This window comes from Vulpes lagopus, chromosome 6, assembly GCF_018345385.1.
Source record: "Vulpes lagopus strain Blue_001 chromosome 6, ASM1834538v1, whole genome shotgun sequence".
Lineage (NCBI taxonomy): Eukaryota > Metazoa > Chordata > Mammalia > Carnivora > Canidae > Vulpes > Vulpes lagopus.
Genome location: NC_054829.1, coordinates 31613505 through 31635608, shown reverse-complemented (window position 1 = coordinate 31635608; position 22104 = coordinate 31613505). Strand labels below are relative to the sequence as shown.

Here is a 22104-nt window from a genome sequence, read left to right as displayed (position 1 = left end):
CATCCAGTTTTGGAAAACTTGCAGGTTTTTGGCAGATGTTGCCATACCTATCCTATTAAAAATTAGTGGGTTGCAAGCATCAGAGCTTTTATTTTAGCTGACTTCTCTGACCAGCTCCAAACTCAGCAAATAGTTACCTTAATCAAGAGACTTAGACGTCTCTTAGAAAGAAAATAATTTCCTGTTTACCAAGAAGCTATTGCGTAGCATTTATTTTGTATGTATTAAGTTTTAATTGAGAAAGCATATTTTTCTGTTCTAAGACATGGAGACTTAACTGATACTTGATTGTTACAATGATAATATTATATATTTGTTCAAATATATTTCATTCATGATGATGAAATAATTTTCTTATTTACTAAACATATAGTCAAATTATCATTTATTGAAAAACGTATCTATTTCTAGAAAGATAAACCTCAGGACATTGTTGTGTACTTAACCTTAGATGAGATCTGAAAGCACTTGCTGGCTTCATGCTCTGACTGCTAACCTCTCTTAGTTTTTATAAAGGAAGGCTTACTATCTAAAATAATATATTAAGGCATTTTGCTTATACCTACTCTATTTTTGTTCTGTGTTACTTGTGGCTTATGAGTTTCCTAAGTAAAATTCATTAGACATTCAGCATTCCAGCCTTAAATATCATTAACTATTTTCACTTGTGCAATTTTTCTTCCCTACAGACTGGTTGAGATAGCAGAATCTCGTTTTCCCAGATATTTTAACACTGAAGAGAAATTACTTTTGACAAGCAGTAAAGTTCATCTTTATCGGGAACTCAGCTGTGATGAAGTTCTGCAAAGGTATGATGCTTTAGATTTTGGTAATACTTTGAAGATTTATTTTTTGTTTTTTATGTTTTTAGCTTCTGAGTGAAAAAGTTTCTGCATATGTATTAGGGTTATGGGAAATAATTATTTCAGTGTTCTTTATTTGCTATAACCTATTGGATAAGACATTTCTTTAAAAATGAAAACAACATATTGAATGAGTGAAATGTTTTAGATTTAATTATTTAAGTGATGTATTAATTACCTATTACATTAACAGGCTACTCCCAATATTCAGCAGCTTATTATATTTTTTTAAAGATTTTATTTATTCATGAGAGACACACAGAGAGGCAGAGATATTGGCAGAGGGAGAAGCAGGTTCCATGCAGAGAGCCTGTTGTGGGACTTGATCTTGGGTCCCTAGGATCACGCCCTGGGCCAAAGGCAGGTGCTAAACCACTGAGCCACCCAGGGATCCCCTATTCAGCAGCTTAAAAAGGCAAACATGTATAATTTCATGTAGTAGCAGAGGCTTAGGTATTTTAAACCACTGGGAGTGGTTTAGCTGAGTGTTTCTGGCTCAGGGTTGCAGAAGAGGTTGCAGTCAAGCTGTCAGCCAGGACTATGGTCATCTCAAGGCTCAAACAGGGGTGGAGAATTCCAAGGCCACTGGAAGGCCTCCCTTCCTTACTGTCTGTTGGCCAGAGGCCTCTGTTCCTTACCATGTGGTCCTTTCCATAGAGCTGTAACAACATGGCAACTTGCCTTCCCCCAGGGAGAGTGATTTGAGAGAGTGGGCAAGTGAGAGAGAGCCCAAGAGGGCAGCTGTAGTCTTTTATAACCTACTCTCAGTAGTGACATCTCATCATTTTGTCATATGCTGTTGGTTATACAGACCAACCCTGGTAATTGTGGGAGGGGACTGCAGAAGGCTGTCAATACCAGGTGGGAGTAATGGGGGCTGATAACAAGCAATTTTACCCTAAAAGTAGCAGGATTGTAGGAGAACCAGAGAAAGAAACCAAATGAAAACATTTTGGTACATTTTCAAAAGAGTGCTATATGTATAAAAGAGCTGGAAATAAGTTATGATTATTGAATACTCGCAATCATTACTGTAATTTAGGGAAGAACAATTGGTTGGCATTGTTTTTAAGTTGGTTCATCTTTGTAATACTCCATTTTATATTGTATCTTAAATTTATCCACTATTTTGCAAATTCTGCTTTTATAGGATTGAATCTTTGGAAGAAGAAATTATTTCCAAGGGAGTTAAACTCATAATTATTGACTCTGTTGCTTCTGTGGTAAGAAAGGAGTTTGATACACAACTTCAGGGCAACATGAGAGAAAGAAACAAGTTCTTGGCAAGAGAAGCAGCCTCCTTGAAGTATTTGGCTGAAGAATTTTCAATCCCGGTAAGTTTTTTTCTTTTTCTGTGTTTTCTTTTATGTTAAGTTCACTGACCTATAACACCAACTAATATCATTAGAAGAAAATGTAAAACAGATGGTGTGTTAAAGATAGCATGGTCTAATTGCTATAGCAAATACCACCATCTTCTTAAATTTGTTAAACTGTTGAGGTTATCTTTTTCACAGCTGGAGTTGGGAGCAGATTTAACGTTGTTTGTAAAAATTCCTTTAGTCAGTCTTTTTCTTCCATCTCATTGTTGACTCTCTTTGTATGCTTTGTATTACTCTTTAAACACCCAGGTCAATATGAATTACTAGAACTATATGAAATTGCCTAGATCTATTCCTGTCATTTATTCTATGGCAATATTTGTCAATGTTATAAATATTTTAGATTTAGATACTATATTATAATGTTCAGTGCTGTCTTATACACTATGTAGCATTTGGTTTGCTCCAAATGGCCAGAGGTTGACTATCACATTTTAGTGTGTTGGGAGTGACAGTATTGAAAATATCAGTAAGGAAACCTTGAGAGATTACTGTTGGCACCACTTTCCATAGTGGGGTGGTGATGAGTAAATCTGAAGATGCGGGTATCTTGCAAGGGTTTGTGGTGGGTAAGCTATAAGGTGTATGTACTGATTGCTTTCCCATTAGCAGTACAGAGGAGAGTTCTGTTTATTCTGCAGCCTCACCAACATTTAGTATAGTTAGACTTTTCAATTTTAGCCAGACATCATCTCAGCAGAAGATAAGAAAATTCTCTAAACTGAGATAAAATTTAATTATGATTTTATAATTTTTAGATTCGTGTTTGGAAATGAAAATGAAATTTAGATTCGTAATGGAAAATTAAAAGTTTGGATCTTTATAATATGTACCAATGCTGTAAACTACCACACAGCCTTTGAGATTTATAAACCCAAGCAGGAAGTCAAAGTAGAAAATGTGGCATATAAAAAGTTCTACATTTCTTAATGGCTTTTTAATTCATATTTTGGATTATATGATGTAATTCCTGGTGAAGTCAAGGGCTGTAAAGTTTATCCTGGATGACACTCATCTTTTAAACTTTATTGTAGTCGATTAAAATGATAATTCCAAATCCATGTTTTCCCTGGCCAAGGGAATTTTTAAAAATTTTGTAGGGTTATTTGATTAAATGGAAAAGTTAAGTATGTATGCTTATTTTATTAATTCATACTGGTTACTTGAGTTAATCCTATGCAAAATATGAAAATTCACTTTTTATAAGTTGTATTTGTTTACTTTTAAATGTAATTGTAGGCTAGTATTTCTCAGTTTTTTTCTGAGTTAATTTATTTTCTTGAGTGAGAAAAGGGCTCTGCTTTTCTTTGTTTTTATTAGTGCCCTCTGAAAAAGTAGGTACTTGTTCCAACTCTGTCTTTGCCTTTGTTTTTCTCTTTGGAGATAAATGTAGAATATAATATGCACTTCTGTAACACAGGATAGTAGTGGTTTTTGTGACAAGTTATTGTTGGTTTTAGAAGGATTTTGAAAAATACTTCCGTTGGGAAGTGTGGGGATTTTCCTGGCTAATTACCTCATTTATTTATTTATTTTTATTTTTTTTATTTTTTATAGTCACAGAGAGAGAGAGAGAGAGAGAGAGAGGCAGAGACACAGGCGGAGGGAGAAGCAGGCTCCATGCACTGGGAGCCCGATGTGGGATTCGATCCCGGGTCTCCAGGATCGCGCCCTGGGCCAAAGGCAGGCGCCAAACCGCTGCGCCACCCAGGGATCCCAAGATTTTTCATTTAAATGAGGTAATTAGGGATCCCTGGGTGGCGCAGCGGTTTGGCGCCTGCCTTTGGCCCAGGGCGCGATCCTGGAGACCGGGGATCGAATCCCACATCGGGCTCCCAGTGCATGGAGCCTGCTTCTCCCTCCGCCTGTGTCTCTGCCTCTCTCTCTCTCTCTGTGACTATCATAAATAAATAAAAAATTAAAAAAAAAAATAAATGAAAAATCTTGAACTTTTAGGTTTTTGAGCTGTACTTTGAATAAGTGACTTCACATGAAGCTAACTAGCTGAAAACAATATGTGACTATCTAATTTATCCCTTTCAAAATTGCAGACTGTATGCCTCTTTATAGTTCCTTAACATACCAACAAACATTCCCACCACAAGAAGTGTTTGTTATTCCTAGTCTGGAATATTTCCCCTACAAATATCCATATGATTTCTTCTCTCCTGTCCTCTTATTAATGAGGACTTTCCTTACCATGTAAGTGTTAACCACACTCCTTGCCTTCCTATCTCCCTTATCATGCTTGGGATGTTTCTTCATTACAGTTTTCACCCTCTAGCATGTTATATATTTATTATAATTGTGTGTTTATCTCCTCCACCCCATAGACTGGCCACTGGAACTGTCTACTTTGTTCACCACTTTATTCTCAGCAGAAACAGTGCCTAACACATAGTAGGCTCTCAGTAAATATTTTTGAATATATGAATTGCAGATATTGCTTTTCTCTTTGGACTTGAATTAATTTTATATATATTGGTACTACATTTAAATTTTTAATGTTTGCTTTTAACCTTTTTTTGATCCATTTTTAATATTGTTTATTATTTCTAATAGTAATAAAAGATAATATTAGATAGCAGAATGTCATTATATGGGAGCTGTACTCAGGTTACACTGGCATTTGATAGGAAGAAAAAGAATTCTTAAAATTCTTAAGCTTGGAAAAGGCTTTAGAGATCTATATAGTATCAGAAAGCCAGGAAGTTAAAAAGATTCTATTTCAGTTTAGTAGAACTATGATAAGTGAATGTCCAATGTTCTCTGAGTTGTGGGCAGGAAGCCAGGCATTCCAGTCTGCCCTCTGGCTGTGGATCTGAGATGGTGGATAGGGTCAAGACCATGTCTGGTACTTTGACACTCTAGATATCATTTCCTTAGGTGATAGTATGAGTACTTTATTGAATTTTAAAATTTCTTTTTGGTGAACATGCAATGCTTTTAATATGTGGGGAAAAGTTTAAAAGTATAATCTGTACTTAATTTTGAATGTCACATTCTATGTGCTTCCATATGTTTGTATGCAAGGATCCTTGCATTCATGAAGATTTCAATCTTCTCTCTTAGTGATTGATAGAACTAATAGACAAAAATGTTAGCAAATTAAATCTAGAAAGTCAGAAGACCTGAATAACACCACAAATTTGATCTAATTGACATTTATAAAACATTCTACTCACTGCGGGCAGAAAATGCATTTCTTTCAAGTACACATGAGATATTCACCAAGATAGACAGTATTCTGGGCCATATAATAAAACTCAACAGATTTAAAAGACTGAAATGGTACAGTGTATGTTTTTTGATCCACAAAAAGAATTAAATTAGAAATCACTAATCTAAACATATCTGGAAAATCCCTAAATATTTGGTAGTTAAGCAAACACTTCTAAATAACCTATGTTAAAGAATAAATCACAAGAGAACTTAGAAAATATTTTGAAGTAAATCAAAATGAAAATGCAACATATCAAAATTTGTGAAATGTGGCTAACTCAGTGCTTATAGGGAAATTTATACAATTAAATGCTTATACAGAAAAGAAAGATGACAAATCAATGATCTAAGTTTGTAAGAAATAGAAAAAGAAGAATAAATTAAACTCAAAGTATACAGAAGGAAGGAGATAATAAAAATAAGAGCAGAAATCAATGTAATTGAAAACAGAAAAACAACCAAAAAAGAAAACAGAAAAACAATGGATAAAAAAACCTCAATGAAATAAAAAGCTAGATCTTTGAAAGACCAATAGAAGTGATAAAACTTTACCTGAAACTTTACCCAAATTGACCAAGAGAAAAAGAAAAAAACAAACTAGTAAAGTCAGGAATGAAAGAGGGAATATCCCAATATATCCTATAGACATGAAATGATAATAAAGGAATGTATGAATAGCTTTGTTCTATTAAGTTTGATAACTGAGATGAACAAATGCTTTGAAAGACACAAATTACTTACTGAGGAAGAAATAGATAACCTAAATCATCCTTTATCTGTTAGAAAAATTGAATTTGTAGTTTAAAATCTTGCAAAGAAAACTCTAGGTCCAAATGATATTATTGGTAATATCTACCAAAAATTTAAAGGAGAAATATCAATTCTATACAAGTCTTCCAGAAAATATACAAGAAAACTACAGACCAATATCCATTATAAACATAAACACAGAAATCCTTAACAATATATTAGCAAATTAAATCCAGCAATAAATTGAGTGGAGCTTATTTCAGGAATACAAGGTGGATTTTGAATGCAACATTAAACTATAAAATCTGGGGATCCCTGAGTGGCTCAGCGGTTGAGCGCCTGCCATTGGCTCAGGGTGTGATCCTGGAGTCCCGGGATCAGGCCCTGCGTCGGGCTCCCTGCATGGAGCCTGCTTCTCCCTCTGCCTGTGTCTCTGCCTCTCTCTGTCTCTCATGAATAAATAAATAAATAAATAAATACAATCTTTAAAAAAAAATAAACACATAAAATCCATCACATCAACATATTAATAAAAGATTTCAGTAGATGCAGGAAGGAAAATCAGTTAACAAAACTCATCAGCTGTTCATGATGAAAATTCTCAAAGCCAGAGTAGAAGCGAACTTTCTCAACTTGATAAAGGGCATCTACAAAAACCTTCAGCTAACATTATACTTAACAGTAAAATACAATCTTTCTTCCTAAGATTGGGAGCATGGATAAGATAGCCTACTCTTACCATTGTAATCTAATGTACTATAGATCCTAGCCGATATAATATGGCAAGGAAAAGAATTCAAGTACATTTAGGTTAGGAAAGAAGAAATAAGACTATGTTTATTCATAGATTGTATAATTTTAGTAGAAAACCTAAAGATTCTACACAAAAAAAGAAAGCTACTAGCTACTATGAGTCAATATATAGAAATCACTTGTTTTTCTATATGTTGGCAATGAACAATTGGACATTGAAATAAAAAACCTGTACCTCTTATAAGAGCACCAAGAACATGAAATACTTAGTGATAAATGTGACAAAATATATATAATATTTTTTATGCTGAAAACTACCGAACATTGATAAGAGAAATCAAAGAAGACCTAGGTAAATGGAAACATATCATGCTTACGGACTGAAGACTCAGTACGGTCAAGATGTCATTTCTTTCCAAATGGCTCTATGTGTTTAACACACAATCTCGGTCAAAATCAGTAGGCTTTTTGGTAGAAATCAATAAGGCAACTGAAATTTATGTGGAAATGCAGAAAATTGAGAATAGCCAAAGCAATTTATAAAAAGGGGAGTATCGAGGACTTTCACTCTCAGAATTCAAGACTTAAAAATAAAAAGGAAAAAAAAAGAATTCAAGACTTACTATAAAGCCACAGTTATTAAGAGAGCATTGTATTGGTGATAGGGTAGATTCTCAGATCAGTGGAACAGAATAGAGAGTCCAGAAAATAAGTAAATTTATAGTCAGTTAATTTTGAACAAAGAAGATAATTCAACAAAAAAGGGATAGTTTTTCAATAAACGGTGCTAAAACAATAGCATCTCTGTTTGTAAAAAATAAACCTTGACCAATTCTTCATATTATTACACAGACCTAATTCCAAATGAATCATCCACTATAACATAAAACCTAAAACTATAAAGCTTCTAGAAGAAAACACAAGAGAAAATCTTTGTCACTTTGAGCAAGGCAAAGGTTTCTTAGTGATTCAAAACACATGAACTGTAAAATATATTAACCCTCCTACTCTTTGCAGATACTTTTAAGAAAATGAAGAGACAAAGCACAGATTATCAGTTAATATTTGTACAACTTATATGTTAAAGTACTGATACCTAGAAATATAAAGAATTATGAAAACTCAGTAAGTCTAATTTTTTAAATGGCAAAAAATGGAATATACACTTAAAAGAAGACATAGATGGCAAATAAGCACATGAAAAGATGCTCAATTATTAGTCATTAGGGAAATGCAGGTTAAAATCACAATGAAATACTGCTACATGCCTATTAGAATAATTCAAAAAAACAAAAACCGGGCACCTCGGTGGCTCAGTTGGTTACATGTCTGCCTCTGGCTCAGGTCATGATCTTGTCCTGGAATCATGTCCTGGAATCGAGTCCCACATTGGGTTTCCTGCTCAGTGGGGAGTCTGCTTCTCCCTGTCCCTCCCCTCTCTCATACTCAAGAGCTCTCACTCTCTCTCTCAAATAAGTAAAATCTTAACAACAAAAAACAAAATCCTGATTCTACCAGATGTTGATGAGGGTGTGGAGCAGCTCCAACTCTTATCCATGCTGATGGAAATGCTAAGTGGTAGAGCCACTCTGGAAAATACTTTTGACATTTTTTTGTAAAGTTAAACATTTTAACTATGTGACCCAGCAATCTTTCTTCTAGGGATTCTGTTTTTTATGCAAAGAAATTATATTCTATCCCTGTAAAACTCTGTATGAAAATGTTTTTAGTACTTTTATTCACAATTACCAAACACCACAAACAGCATGAATTTTATCAGCTGGTGAATGGATAAAGAAATTCATATTCAAATAATTCAATATTCATATAGCAGAATACTACTCAGCAATAAAAAGGAATAAACTACTGATACAAATAGCAGGGGTGGGTATCAAAAGCATTGTATTAAATGAATGAAGCCAGACTGAAATTACTGTATTTTATGTGATTTGTTTTAGGATATTCTGCAAAGGGCAGATCTATGGAAGTGAGAATTAGGTTTGTGGTTTCAGGGGCTCAGAGTGGGAAGATGAGGAGATTGATTACTGTGTGGGTATGAGGAAACTTTTTGGCATGATGAGAGTGGCCGATATCTTAATTGTGGTGTGGCTAGATGAGTATGTAAGTTCCTCGAAACTCAGAACTATCACCCAAACAGGGTTTGTTTTTTAAATTATGTGTTAATTTTTCCTCAAGAAGAAACAACAAAAAGCAAATGAAGCACTTATGCTAGAGGATCTCTTATGATTCAGAATTTTCTTCTCTGATTTTAACTTTCCGTTACTGTAAGGAAAAAGAATTACCAGGTGTGTTTAATCAGTGAACTTTATTTCAGCAGTTCAAGCTTTGGCCTAACAGTCTTCTTTTTAAAAAATTGTTGCCTTCAGAATTTATGGGAAAATATCAAGTTGTTGAAGTTTTATTTCATGTTGCATTATAATAGCCTCAAAATCAGTTTTGTAGATTTTTTTTACAGTTGAGTTGTAGGAGCAAGTTGTTGAAGACTTCTAGGTAAGAAACAACCCAACTGGTCCTTAGCCTCTTGCTAATTCTTCTTTCTGAAACGTGTTTCCTTTTTTTTTTTTTTTTTAACTAATATCTTTGTCTATGAAGTGATATATTTGGACAATTTGTGAGCACTGCCAGCATATTAATGACTGTTGGAAATATAGTAATCCCTAACGATAATGCCAAGGCAAATTTTTAAAAAGCTGAAATGTCTCAGTTTGAATTCAGATAGTTTTAACCTCAGAAGTCACTAACTTGTATTTTAAATTCATGCCTTCTTTTTGGAGATGATTAATTTATAAGAATGTAAGAAGAAACATCCTCCCTCAGGATTGAAGATAAATTGATCTCTCAAGGTCTTCTTTTGTTCTTTCTTCATTAGTTTTGTGTAACAAGATACTATGATCTCAATCAAGATTTAAATCTAGACATTTTATTTTATTAGTTTTGTGGAAAGTCACAAAAAGCAGCTCTTTGGAGTAGTTTATATAGGATATACTATTCACTACTTTTTTACTTTAATAGGATGAAGAAGAAGTATGTAGCACAAAAAATTCTAAATTTTAGGGACTTTTAGGTCCCCCAGAGGTGTTAAAGTTCTGACATTTGGTGGCCATGGGTGACTTGATCCTCTTTCAAAGTTTGGAGATGTTCAGGTAGTAACTTGGGAGCATATTCCAAGCAAGTGTAAGTTGCAGAAGACCAAGGCAAGGCCGTTTCCCCTTCTAACATTTTGTTATACTGATATCTTTTCAAAGCTTTTTGTGATTGGTCACAATAGGACTTACACAGCTTTCTTTTATGACGTTTGTGAAATATTTGATTGATTTCACCATATTTGGTACACTAATAAAGTATGTCATTATATTTTAAGCTTCAGTTCATGTTCTTGTCTTATTTTTATTTTTTATTTTTATTTTTTAAGAGAGGGAGAGGGTGAGGATGGGCAGGAGCAGAGAGGCAATCCTAAGCAGGCTCCACACCCAGCAGGAGCCTGACGCAGGGCTGGATCTCACTATCCTGAGATTATGACCTGAGCTGAAATGAGGAGCTGGATGTTTAACCGACTGAACGATCAAGGCTCCCCGCATGTTCCTGTCTTAAGACAAAATGGTAGCAGATAAAAGTTTTCAGGAGACACAGAGTCTATTTTTACTACTTAATTGAAGTGTTTACATAATTATTTAATTTCTTGGGACTTCACAGACATGATTCCTCTAAAAGTTTAGGTAATAGAGAATAATATTCACATTCATCCCCTTGATATTGCTGGGATGCCTTAATCTAGTGCACACATTAGACGTATTTGATTAGATCCATTTATTTCATTGTCTGTGAAGAAGACTATTTGCTTCAATATGGGTAGTCTTACAGCTTTCAGAAGGGGTAAACTTGTACTATGCTAAGTGTATTCAAGTTAGGAAGAATTTATTTTATAATATGGCAGCCCAGGAAACCCAATATTAAAAAAATAAATAGTGTCAATAAGCCTGGTAGATCTAATTTATTAATACTGTTTTGAGAGACATAAACAGTTCAGAGAATATGCAGTAGAGACGTGTGTGATGGGATCACCAAGTTGGATTTTTGCTGCCAATTACGCTTCTGCAAATTCCAACAACCACCATGCTGTGGTGCAGTCCTATATTCTAGCCCTATTCCTCTAACAAGAAACAAATCGTTTACACCATTTAAGCAAATTTATTTTCACCAACATCTTAGATCTTCAGTTCACTTGCATTTCAGGTCTTATATCTACTTGCTGAAGAGAAAGCATTGTTTTCTTTTTCACTGATCTCCAAAGCAGTGTGTTCATATGGTGGGCATAAGATGATACCTTGCGGTGTTGGAATAAAACATTGGAAACATCCATATTTACTTTTTACCTTCTATTTCTAAAACTTATATTTTATATATGTTTTTAAATGTATATGAAGTATTAGGACAGTAGAACCTCTGTATACCTTAATAAAGACACATTAGAGGTAAATTTTGTTTTCATGAATAATCAGTAGTGGTTCACTGCTCTGGTTCACAGAATTTCAGGTAAGTAAGTAGAGGATACCTACACACACATACACACACACAGACTTTAATGCCTTTTTTTTTTTTTTTAATGTCTGTGGAAGTTTTCTGTCTCTGATAAGTCAATTTTTGCCAAAACTTAACTTCAAAGAGAGTTTTTACTTGCTTAAGGATTTTGGGTGAAAACATTTTTTCTCACAAACTTTTACAATATTAGAATTGTACTTTATAGTAGTTTTTACCATGGGCTTTGGAGTCAAACGGATCTGGGTTAGAATTCTGATTTCTCCACTTGCTACCAGTATAACTTAACTTTTATATCTTTAAGTTTCCTGATGTATAAAATGGGACTTGCCCAACTTTAAAACAGTGGTATAGTGATAGTCTTCAGTAGATAGTAGAAAAGTTAGAGGGTGGGGTGCCTGGCTGGCTCAGAGGAGCATGAGACTCTTGATCTCAGGGTTGTAAATTTGAGCCCCATGTTGGGTGTAGAGATTACTTAAATAAATAAATAAACTTTAAAAAAGTTAAAGGATGACTTAGAAAAAAGGTATTTCCCAGATAGTAGAAACTGGTTGTTCTTTTGAATTAAATACTTAGCACAGAGGCTCACGCACAGCTTAACAAATGATCAGTTGAAAAAAGCTGTAAGCTTATAACTAATATTTAACACCTTCATTTTACAGATGAGAGAATCTTACTGTCTCTCTTCCAGAAACAGTAATACTTTGTTTCCCATTTGCTTGCTCCAGGACTTTCAAATGCCAGTGGGCATGTTCTCATTTTGTCCTATTAGCTCATGTAGGCCACTGGCAGCATACTTTTTCTAAGGGCCAGATAGTAATTTTTTAGGCCTTGTGGGCTGTGCTGTCTCTGGGGCAACTACTCAGCTCTCCCATTACAGCTTGAAAGTAGCCATAAGCCATTTGCAAACAAATGGGTATGGTTGTGGTTCAACAAAACTTTGATTACAAAAACAGATGGAGGGCCAGATTTGACCCATGGGTCATAGTTTGCCAACCCCTGATCTGGACCCTTCTCCCTTCTCTCTCTAGGCTAAGCCACCCAGGACTGGTGCTACCACAAGTCCAGAAGTTTATGGGATTAGGAGGAAGGGAATAGAACAGTGTGCTCATAAAAGCAGTGTTTCCTCAAACTAGTTTAAGGCATTGACCCAATTTTAAATGCAAATAATATTCTCATGAACCCCCATTATTGACTTCAGTCTCATTTTAATATCACAGAAATAGATAGAATTATAAAACAAGCTAATAACTTTTCATATCAGATCACACCATGAAACCTGAAAGTGGGTTGCATTTACAAATGACACAGTACTATTCAAATTCATTACTCTGTTAAAGATGATAATTTGCTAAATCAAATTATTGCTTGCAATATAAACAAGTTAACTTATGGTACAGGGTCTTTTGCATTGCATATATATAAAAATATAAATATAGTCTCTACATATAGAACTACAGTAGAATATACATATATAGTCTATATATGAACTGCAATAGAATATACATATATACTCTATATATATATATACACACATACATATATATGTATGTTCTACTGTCGTTCATATGAAGACTCCACTTTCCCACCTCTTTTATCTATTTGAGCTACTACAGAACCTTCTTCTGTTTGGAAAGGGTGACATTATTTGGCCCTCACCTGGGTGTGAATGCATATATGAGTCTACCATTGCTCTTTTTTCATTAGTCCCTGATAATTAAAGCGGTACATTACTTGATTGAAAACAGACAGTGATATCATGTGGCAGTTTTCAATTATAAAATGTCTATACTAATATTTCAGGCCATTATTGAAATGAAAACATAAAAGTTAGAAATCCTCAGAATTTACAGACCACTGAATATATTTATAGATTACAGTTTGAGAGATGCAATTGTGTCTTATAGAGTCTTGTGTCCTGAAGTTTATTGGGGAGCTGTAAGGGACATTCTGCTGTTGGGATTATAATACAGAATCTTTGTCTTTTTAAAGTGGTCCGTGCTAGTATTGGAAAAAAAACAGAAGGCTCTAAAAGTGCTTATAGACACTGTTTGAAAAGAACATGAGAGAAGAATTTAAATATTACCTGTATAAAACAAATTGTGGTCATAGTTCTTTATGTTGACTCTTTTTTTTTTTTTAAATATTTTATTTATTTATTCATGAGAGACACACAGAGAGAGAGAGAGGTGGAGACACAGGCAGAGGGAGAAGCAGGCTCCATGCAGGGAGCCCGATGTGGGACTCGATCTCAGGTCTCCAAGATCAGGCCCTGGGCCAAAGGCAGGCACTAAACCACTGAGCCACCCGGGCTGCCCTATGTTGACTCTTTATCACTGACTTCTAATTACCATACACAGAGTAGTTATTATACATATTGAAAATTATGTATCAGATTAAAATAATAGGATTTCTTGCCAGAAAGGACCTTAAAGTTCACTTAAATCAGCCCTTTCACTTCACAAATGACACTGAAGCTGAGTAGTGACTTGACTTGTTCAAGGATATTTAGCATAGGAGAGGACAAATAGTGGGTAGAATGCAAGATCTTTTGGATGCCGGTTCTGGGATTCTTTTTCTACTGTAGGATTATCTTTTTCCTGAGACCTAAACCTTCTGAAGACAGGATTGTGGGCCTCATACTGCAGACAAGTAATATTTAGGAAGTAATAGCTAATAAAATAACAATTATTAAATCATATTGTATACCTGAAACTAATATAACATCAGTTATATCTCAGTTTTTAAAAAAGCATATGAGGGACCCTGAAATAATAACAGAGTTGTGTATTAACTTCCACATGTGTAAAGAGGGCCTGAAAGTGAAGTTTTTTATTGAGCTGAATGAGGAAAGTAATTTGTTAAATGATAAGTGATAGTATGAGTTACTAGAACATGTAACTGTTGTTTAAATAAGAGGGACCTAATTTTAAGAGTGTTGTAAAGGGACCTGAAAAGTTTTAAAAATTATAATTAAGGCTTATGAAAATATAGTTACTACATATATGTAATGTTTGCGTTATTTGAAAATTTTTATCTTTTTAAACATAATTTGAATTTTCTCTGCTTACTGCTTACATCCTTTCCTTGTTTTTTATATTGGCCTTTATAGTATGCCGTGTTAGCTGTGTTCTCTTGTTAATTTTTTTTTGTTTTCTTAGAGTTTTTATGCACTATTTAAATAAAAGGGAATAAAAATACATTGCTAAGATAAAAGGACTTTAACCTTCAAGATGCTTCTTCAAATGCTTCAAATTTGTATTTTTGAACAAGCCAACCCAGATGCAGAAAAAACAAAATGCTATGGTCTAAATTTTTACTGTTTCAGAGGATTCGATGAGTTAATTTCAGTTGTTAGTATATGAGTAGCATTGAAGTTTTTGTCTCTTTCCTTTCTATTTCATTTTACCTTCATTTCTTGATATTGTATAAGTATTTTCTAGTATATGGAAACCAGTAACAGTTCATGAAAAATTTGAGGGGCACTTGGGTGGCTCAGTTGGTTAAGGATCTGCTTTTGGCTTGGGTCATGATCCCAGAGTCATGGGATCAATCCCCATGTCAGGCTCCCTGCTCAGTAGAGAGCCTGCTTCTCCCTCTCCCTCTGTTACTCCCCCTGCTTGTGCTCTCTCTCTCTGTCAAATAAATAAATAAATACATTTTAAAAATTAAAAAAAAAAATTTGGGTGTACTCTTTAAACAATCTAAGAAGGAAAAGTGTTATTTTCATTAAAAGGTATTGTTAAAATCCAAATTATTTTACTGAGATGTGATTTTAACCAGTTTTTTTGTTGTTATCAACTATATTCTTGATTATGTGCCTTTTGAGAATATGCATTGCTCTAACTTATTGCATAACAAAGCTTCGTTTGAAATATTAATGTTTACTAAAGGTTTAAAGCTATTTATAGAAAAATGAATTAAAATATGTATATTATTTTCTTATTTTAAAGATATGTATTTAAAATCATTAGTGGAAATTATTTCTGTTTTTTTTTAAGTGGGGCACATACAAAATTAAACTTTTTATTATTATTTGACAAAAGCATAAAAATAAATTCTTTTTTTTCTCAGTTTAATGGTAAACTTCATATGGGCCAAGGCTTCTTTTCTTTTCCCTTTAGCTGTCCCATTGTGCAAAGAAATTTAATTTTGTAGGATTATGTCTTATCTTAGATATTAATCAATGTTAAAAATTTTTTAAATTGTGTTGTATGGAAGTATTGATTCACTAAATTATTACACCTGAAACTAATACTACACTATATGTTAACTAACTGGAATTTAAATAAAAGCTAAAAAAAAAAAACTTAAAAAAAAAAAAAGGAAACCAAGCCAATTCGTCTAAAAAATTGAGGTATTATTAGTTACAAAATTGGAATATTATGTTTATGACTTGTAGGATAGAGGAGAGTGTGTGTACTCCTAATTTTGACATTTATTCTTATCATTAACATAAAAATTCAGTACTTGCATTTATGGTGAAAGCCTAATGAAGTTACTTGGATTGTAAAATAGGGATCCTAGATTTTAGGTGTATATAAGAAAGTTATCAAAACTCTAGAGTTATATTTTGCTGTTGTGTAATGTTATTATCTGCTTTTCTAGAAGTCATGTAATTTTTGGTTTACTTTGATTACTTTCCTATTAACTACTGAAAGCAAACACTATAGGACTTCTATGAGGTGAGAAACGTCCTTTACAACTATTTTTCTTTTCCATAATTGCCTTCTGTTTGCTCACTCAGTTCATTCTTACAGCTACCCTTTATTCATTCAAGTGACTGAAACTCGTACTATAGACTAAACCTTTATCAGTCAGTGACAATAATTCTGGAAAATTGTATTTTCTTTTGTGTAGCTCTTTATAATTTCTAAAACTTTATTTTTATTGTTGAGAGGAGCCAAAAGCTAGAAATAGCTTGAAGGTTAATAAGTAGGTGATTGGCTAAATTAGTGGTGCATCCACCTAACACGATATCATGCCATTGTTAAAATGAATGAGAGCCCAGAAATACACTCACAGGTTGTGTAGGAAAAGATTAACTCTGGGATGCCTCGGTGGCTCAGCGGTTGAGCATCTGCCATTGGCTCAGGGCGTGATCCTGGAATCCCAGATCAAGTCCCACATTGGGTTTCCCTGGATGGAGCCTGCTTCTCCTTCTGCCTATGTCTCTGCTGCTCTCTTCCTGTGTCTCTCATGAATAAATAAATAAAATCTTAAAAAAAAAAAAGGATTAACTCAGTTGGTGTGGGTTGCCCAAACCCAGCACGTTTCTGAGAAAGGCCTGTCTTCAAGATTGGCTCTTAGCTTACTCCTGGAACACAAATTCTAGCTATTGGAATATTCTTTATAAAAAGAGTGTTTTTGTATGCCTGAGGACTTGGACTACACAGTACTAGCTGGATCAGATAGTTTAAAGCAATTTGATTTATGGTGAACACCTATTTTGCTCTGGGGTCTGGAATCTGAAAGCTGGGGTTAGTCATGCAGGTCCTGGATGCCTTGTGACTGACCCACAGTAAAACCTCTGGGCACCAGGGCTTGGGCAAGCTTTTCTGGTTGACGTCACTTCGCATGTGTTGTCATACATAGTTGCTGGGAGAATTGAGCATGTCCATGCAACTCCGCTGTGGATGACACCTGGAAGCTTGTGCCTAGTTTCTACTGGACTTTGCTCATGCTCCTTTTCTCTGCTTATTTTTATCTGTATCCTTTTACTCTAATAAGCCACAACTGAGTGTAATAGCTTTTCTGAGACCTGTGAGTCCATTCAGTAAATTGTCTCCCAGAGAGTAGTCCTGAGGACCCCTGACACACGGGGAATCAATAGATATGTACAAGAATACTTATTGTAATTGCTCAAAACTGGCAAAGTTGGTCACTAGTATTGCATTACTCTTAATTTATTGGTTTTGGTAATTTTAGTATGGTTGTATAAGATGTTAACATTAGGAGAAGCCGGTTGAAGGGCATATAGGAAGGAGCTATCTTTTTGCAATTTGTTTGGTGAGTCTAAGATTATTTTAAAATAAGTTTAAAAAAAGTGATTTGGGGGTGTTTTTATATGCATACATTGGCTCTGGCAGCTCATAAAGAAATGCCATTGATTGTGTCTAGAGAAGGAACGTAGTTGCCAGAAGGGGATTTACTTTTTCTAAGGCATTGGATCCCACTGATTTAATCATCTGGCCCCATAAATGTTACCTAATACCTTTTCAGTTATACACTGCTCATCATCTTTCAGCAAATCTAGCTGGCTATTTTTTCAAGATATATTCAATACCTGATTATTTCCCATTACCTTTAGTGTCATCATCTGGGTTCCCAATGGTTAAGAGTGGCTTTGGAGTTAGATGTTGGTTTGAATCATAGCCTCACTGTTTGCTGGTTTTATGACCTTGAGTAAGTTATTTATCCTAGCTCCAGCTCTTAGTTTCCCATTTGAAAAACAGGGATAATAATATCTGACTCATGGGGGTGTGAGGATTAAATGAGATAATGTCTGTAATGTTCTTTGCACAATGTTTGACACATTCAGTAAAAGGTAGCCATTAATAATTTGAGTAGTTACCTCATTCCAAATGCTTGGTATATTTTATCTCTCTCCTCCAGATATTCTTTTTCACAAAGCTGTATGTTTCTCAGGCAGAAAAATATCATATCCTCTTCTAGCTGTTTTTTGATGGTTGCTGTTACTGCCTGGACCCTCATAATGCCTGGTTAACTCACTTACTCTTTGGATCTCAGACTCTCTTCATCTTTTTCTTTTTAATTCCATCTTCAGCAGTTGTGTACAAAACTCTGTGCTAGGCACTATGAATATTGTCTTTGTCCTTAAGGCTTCTGTAAGTAAGTAAATAGTGGGAGACAGATGGCTTTCTGGTATAGTGGACAATGAAATAAGTACAGGTATACTCCACATTTTGAAAGTCTATTTTTGCTAACTGAAGGAAATATTTTCAGAGGACTTTCGCTCTTATGAAAAAAGATGAAAAATGAAAATAGCACTCAGCATTTGTTTTACAGTGAACCCTTACAGAGGCAACCTGAGCAGGGAGAGCAGCCCCGCCCAGCTCCTTCTCCCCAAACTACACTCAGCATTTCAGCATCAAGCCACCAGAGCTTTGAACTGTATCTGTGAGCATCTGTGCTTTATCTCAATTTATTTTGTGCATCTGTTAGCAAGATGTGTCCTAAGGTATCAGAAAAGCCTAGGAGAGGTTATTTTTTGGGTCTGGGAACGCTCAAAACTTTTCCCCTCTAAGTTAATGGTAATTGCTTCTTCACTTTATGTCTTTTGGGTTCTGAAATGTTTCATAGTGATGCTGTACTTTTGGATGACGGGAGAAACCTGTATTTTGTCCACTGTTTTTTTTTTGTGTGTGTGTTTCTAGCAGTTATGTAAGTAGCTTTGTAGCCTTCTCCATTTACTTGGGACTGTGGATTACAAGAGAGAAATAAAGTTAGGTAGCTAGACTTTCATAGGCTCTACTTAAACTCTATCATGTCTAATTTTTTTTTTAAAGATTTTATTTTTAAGTAATTTCATTTCATTTCTTTTTTTTTAAAGATTTTATTTATTTATTCATGAGAGAGACACACACACACACACACACACACACAGAGAGAGAGAGAGAGAGAGAGAGAGAGAGAGGCAGAGACACAGGCAGAGGGAGAAGCAGGCTCCATGCAGGGAGCCCAATGTGGGACTCGATCCCGGGTCTCCAGGATCACACCCTGGGCTGCAGGCGGCGCTAAACCACTTCGCCACCGGGGCTGCCCTATTTTTAAGTAATTTCTACACCTAATGTGGGGCTCAAACTCACAACTCCAAGATCAAGATCAAGAGTTACATGCTTTACCGACTGAGCCAGCCAGGCGCCTCTATCATGTCTAATCTTGATCCTTATTGTACATTCCTATTCAGAAGGAGAGTGCTTTTTTGGAGACAGATAGTGGTTAAACTGATAAAGCACAAGCACAATTCCAAAGTTATGTTGCTAAGAAAAAGAAAGGAAAGCAGTTGCAGGTCATGGTCTTTAGTGTTATTTTATATATGTTACAGAGTGACTTGATGTGTTTGTAGAATTTTCCGATTAAGGATCTTGAGGATCTTAAGGTGGCTGAGTGGCAAACTTTAATTTTCAAGTGAGAAGAAGAATGCAGACAAATGAAGTGATTTGTCTAAGTCTCCTCAACAAATCGTTTGCATAATAGAATAATATCACTTGCTGCTTTTCTCTGGGATTATTACTGCAATGTCTTAATTGGTCTGCTTATTTCTTTTCTGTATAGGTACATACCATTGCTACATAGTTTTCGCAAAGTACATCTCTGAAAACATCCTCCTCTGCTCAGAAGCATTGGGGGTTGGAGTCAAAGGTAACTGTAGGCATCAGGAGGATGATCATGTAACTTCTTTGTCCTTGGTCAGTTGATCTTTCAGTATAGGAATCTGGCATGTGTTCTATAAATCTTAAGCATAGCATAGTCATTTCTGTACGAACTTCCTTATCTCCTCAAGTGAGATAGGTTTTGGGTAAAAAAGCAGTGTTTGCAAATCTCAGCCGTGAGCAAAATTCCTTTGATGATTAACGTGCTTATGTAACAGGGCTAATCAGAAGTTCCTAAGCTATAGGTCACAGCAGAAAGGGAAGTAGAAGCAGTATAGTTAGACATGCTAAATTTTTCCCTTTTACAAGCTTATTAGGTCAGTAAATTTATTCCTCTTATAGTCCATAATTTTAATAGAGTTTAAACTATTGGCTTTAACTTTTAGTTTTAAAACAGAAAACAACTTTACCCCAGTTAGAATTTTTTCCTTTATTGAGTATAAGAATTGGAGTAGGCACTTAATTAACTTGGTAAGATTTACAATTTTTTCCTATACATTTAAGAGTCTATGTGAATACATAACAGCTGTAGTAAAAAGGTTTTGTCTTCCAATACAAATAAGATAATTTAAAATAGAAGATAAAAAAAATTAGATATTTCTCTTTTGAACAGTTTGTTCCCTGTGTATCTTTTGCCTTTTGTTTATCCTTAATATTAAAAAAGATATAATTTTACCAGTTTCTCATTTTCCTATTTGTTTTGATTTAGTCTTTGCTGGGAAATATTTTATTAAAAGTGAAACATCTAAATCAATTGATAGCTCTTTAATCCTAAAACGATTTTGTTGGTCACAGGAGAGAAAAATGTGTAAGGTTAGAAAGAGAGCAAAGGCTCTTGTTCTTACCAGTAATAGTTTGAAAACCTAAGCTTCTTTTAAAATTAAATTTTGATCATAAATGTTTGGGTTTTGTAGGCCCTTTTAAGATCAGGGACCTTATTTAGTATCTTGGAAGGTGTGTGAATTAGTTTATTGGCAAAAGTAGGTAGTTGTTGAAATTGTTCTAGTTTATGTAAAAAATGTACAGGCTTATTCAATGGCTGTTAATAATAAATAATTATACCTTATTGGGGGCTTATTTTTGTTTCAGTTTTCATAGTCATGTAAAACTTTAAGGGATCCCTGGGTGGCACAGCGGTTTAGCGCCTGCCTTTGACCCAGGGCGTGATCCTGGAGACCTGGGATCAAGTCCCACGTCGGGCTCTCTCTCTCTCTCTGTGTGACTATCATAAATAAATAAAAAAAATTAAAAAAAACTTTAAATAACTTTGTGAAGTAGGTCATATAATTCCTTTTTTGTAGTTGAAGAAAATTGAGGCTTATACAGATTAAATGACTTTCCCAGAATCATGCGGCTAGTAAGTGGAAGGGGTAGGATTTGAACTCAGATCTGATTCCAATGCATGTGTTCTTATTCACAGTGGGACACTGCTTCTTAAAATGCAGCAGTCAAAATTATTCTGTTTCCTTGCTTTTCATTGGTATACTAAAAGCTGTTCAGTACTAGAATTCTTTCTTCTAAGCTTTTTTCAATGGAAAGTCTCATGCTTTGCTTTATGCTTTGTTTTCTGTATGGAAATGTAATTGTAGAGTTGCCTCTATGTGAGTGGTATCAGTATTTCAAGTAAGAGAAATGCTTGCATACTTGCAAGTATTTGATTGCTTTTTCAGCTTTGGTTCCTTTCTTACTACATATAAATCATACATGTATGTTAGGAGTATAATTAATGCCTTTTATCTGCTAGTGAATATGCTGAAGACTTTTTGGGTTTCTGTATTCTCAAGCTGGAATTGGCAGCCTTGTAGCTTAAATTCTGGGACAAGTATGCTGTTTTAGGAAAATAATTCCAAAATAATTGTATTTTGGATCTCTCTTGGGCAACATCTGAAGTACAGACAGCCTCCTAAGATTCTGCTTTGAGATTTAATGAAAACTCAATACGTGCTATGACTAGACAGGAGACATTTTAGTTTCATGGCCAGATGTGTCCAGTAAAATTGGCTGTTCATGAATTTAATTAAAAGTTCCTAGGAACTTACAACTTAAGATAGTTTTTATAAGCATCATGACTCAAAGGACTTCTAGTGTATATGCTTGAGGGAGGGACAGCTCTGACCTGAACTGGAATAAAGCAATACTTGTAGTTATGAGGACCAAAGTGCAGTATTTTAAAGAAATACT

At 34.7% G+C, this 22104-nt stretch overlaps 1 protein-coding gene across 3 annotated transcripts in view; it reads left to right on the top strand.

The window, feature by feature from the left end:
• The window catches only part of RAD51B (RAD51 paralog B), a 735346-nt gene that overhangs the window by 32709 nt on the left and 680533 nt on the right, over nucleotides 1-22104 (top strand). For all 3 annotated transcript variants that reach the window (XM_041758398.1, XM_041758400.1, XM_041758399.1), the window contains exons 6-7: nucleotides 690-809; nucleotides 2014-2197. In XM_041758398.1, coding sequence (XP_041614332.1) covers nucleotides 690-809; nucleotides 2014-2197 — 304 coding nt within the window. The remainder of the gene's footprint in view (nucleotides 1-689; nucleotides 810-2013; nucleotides 2198-22104) is intronic.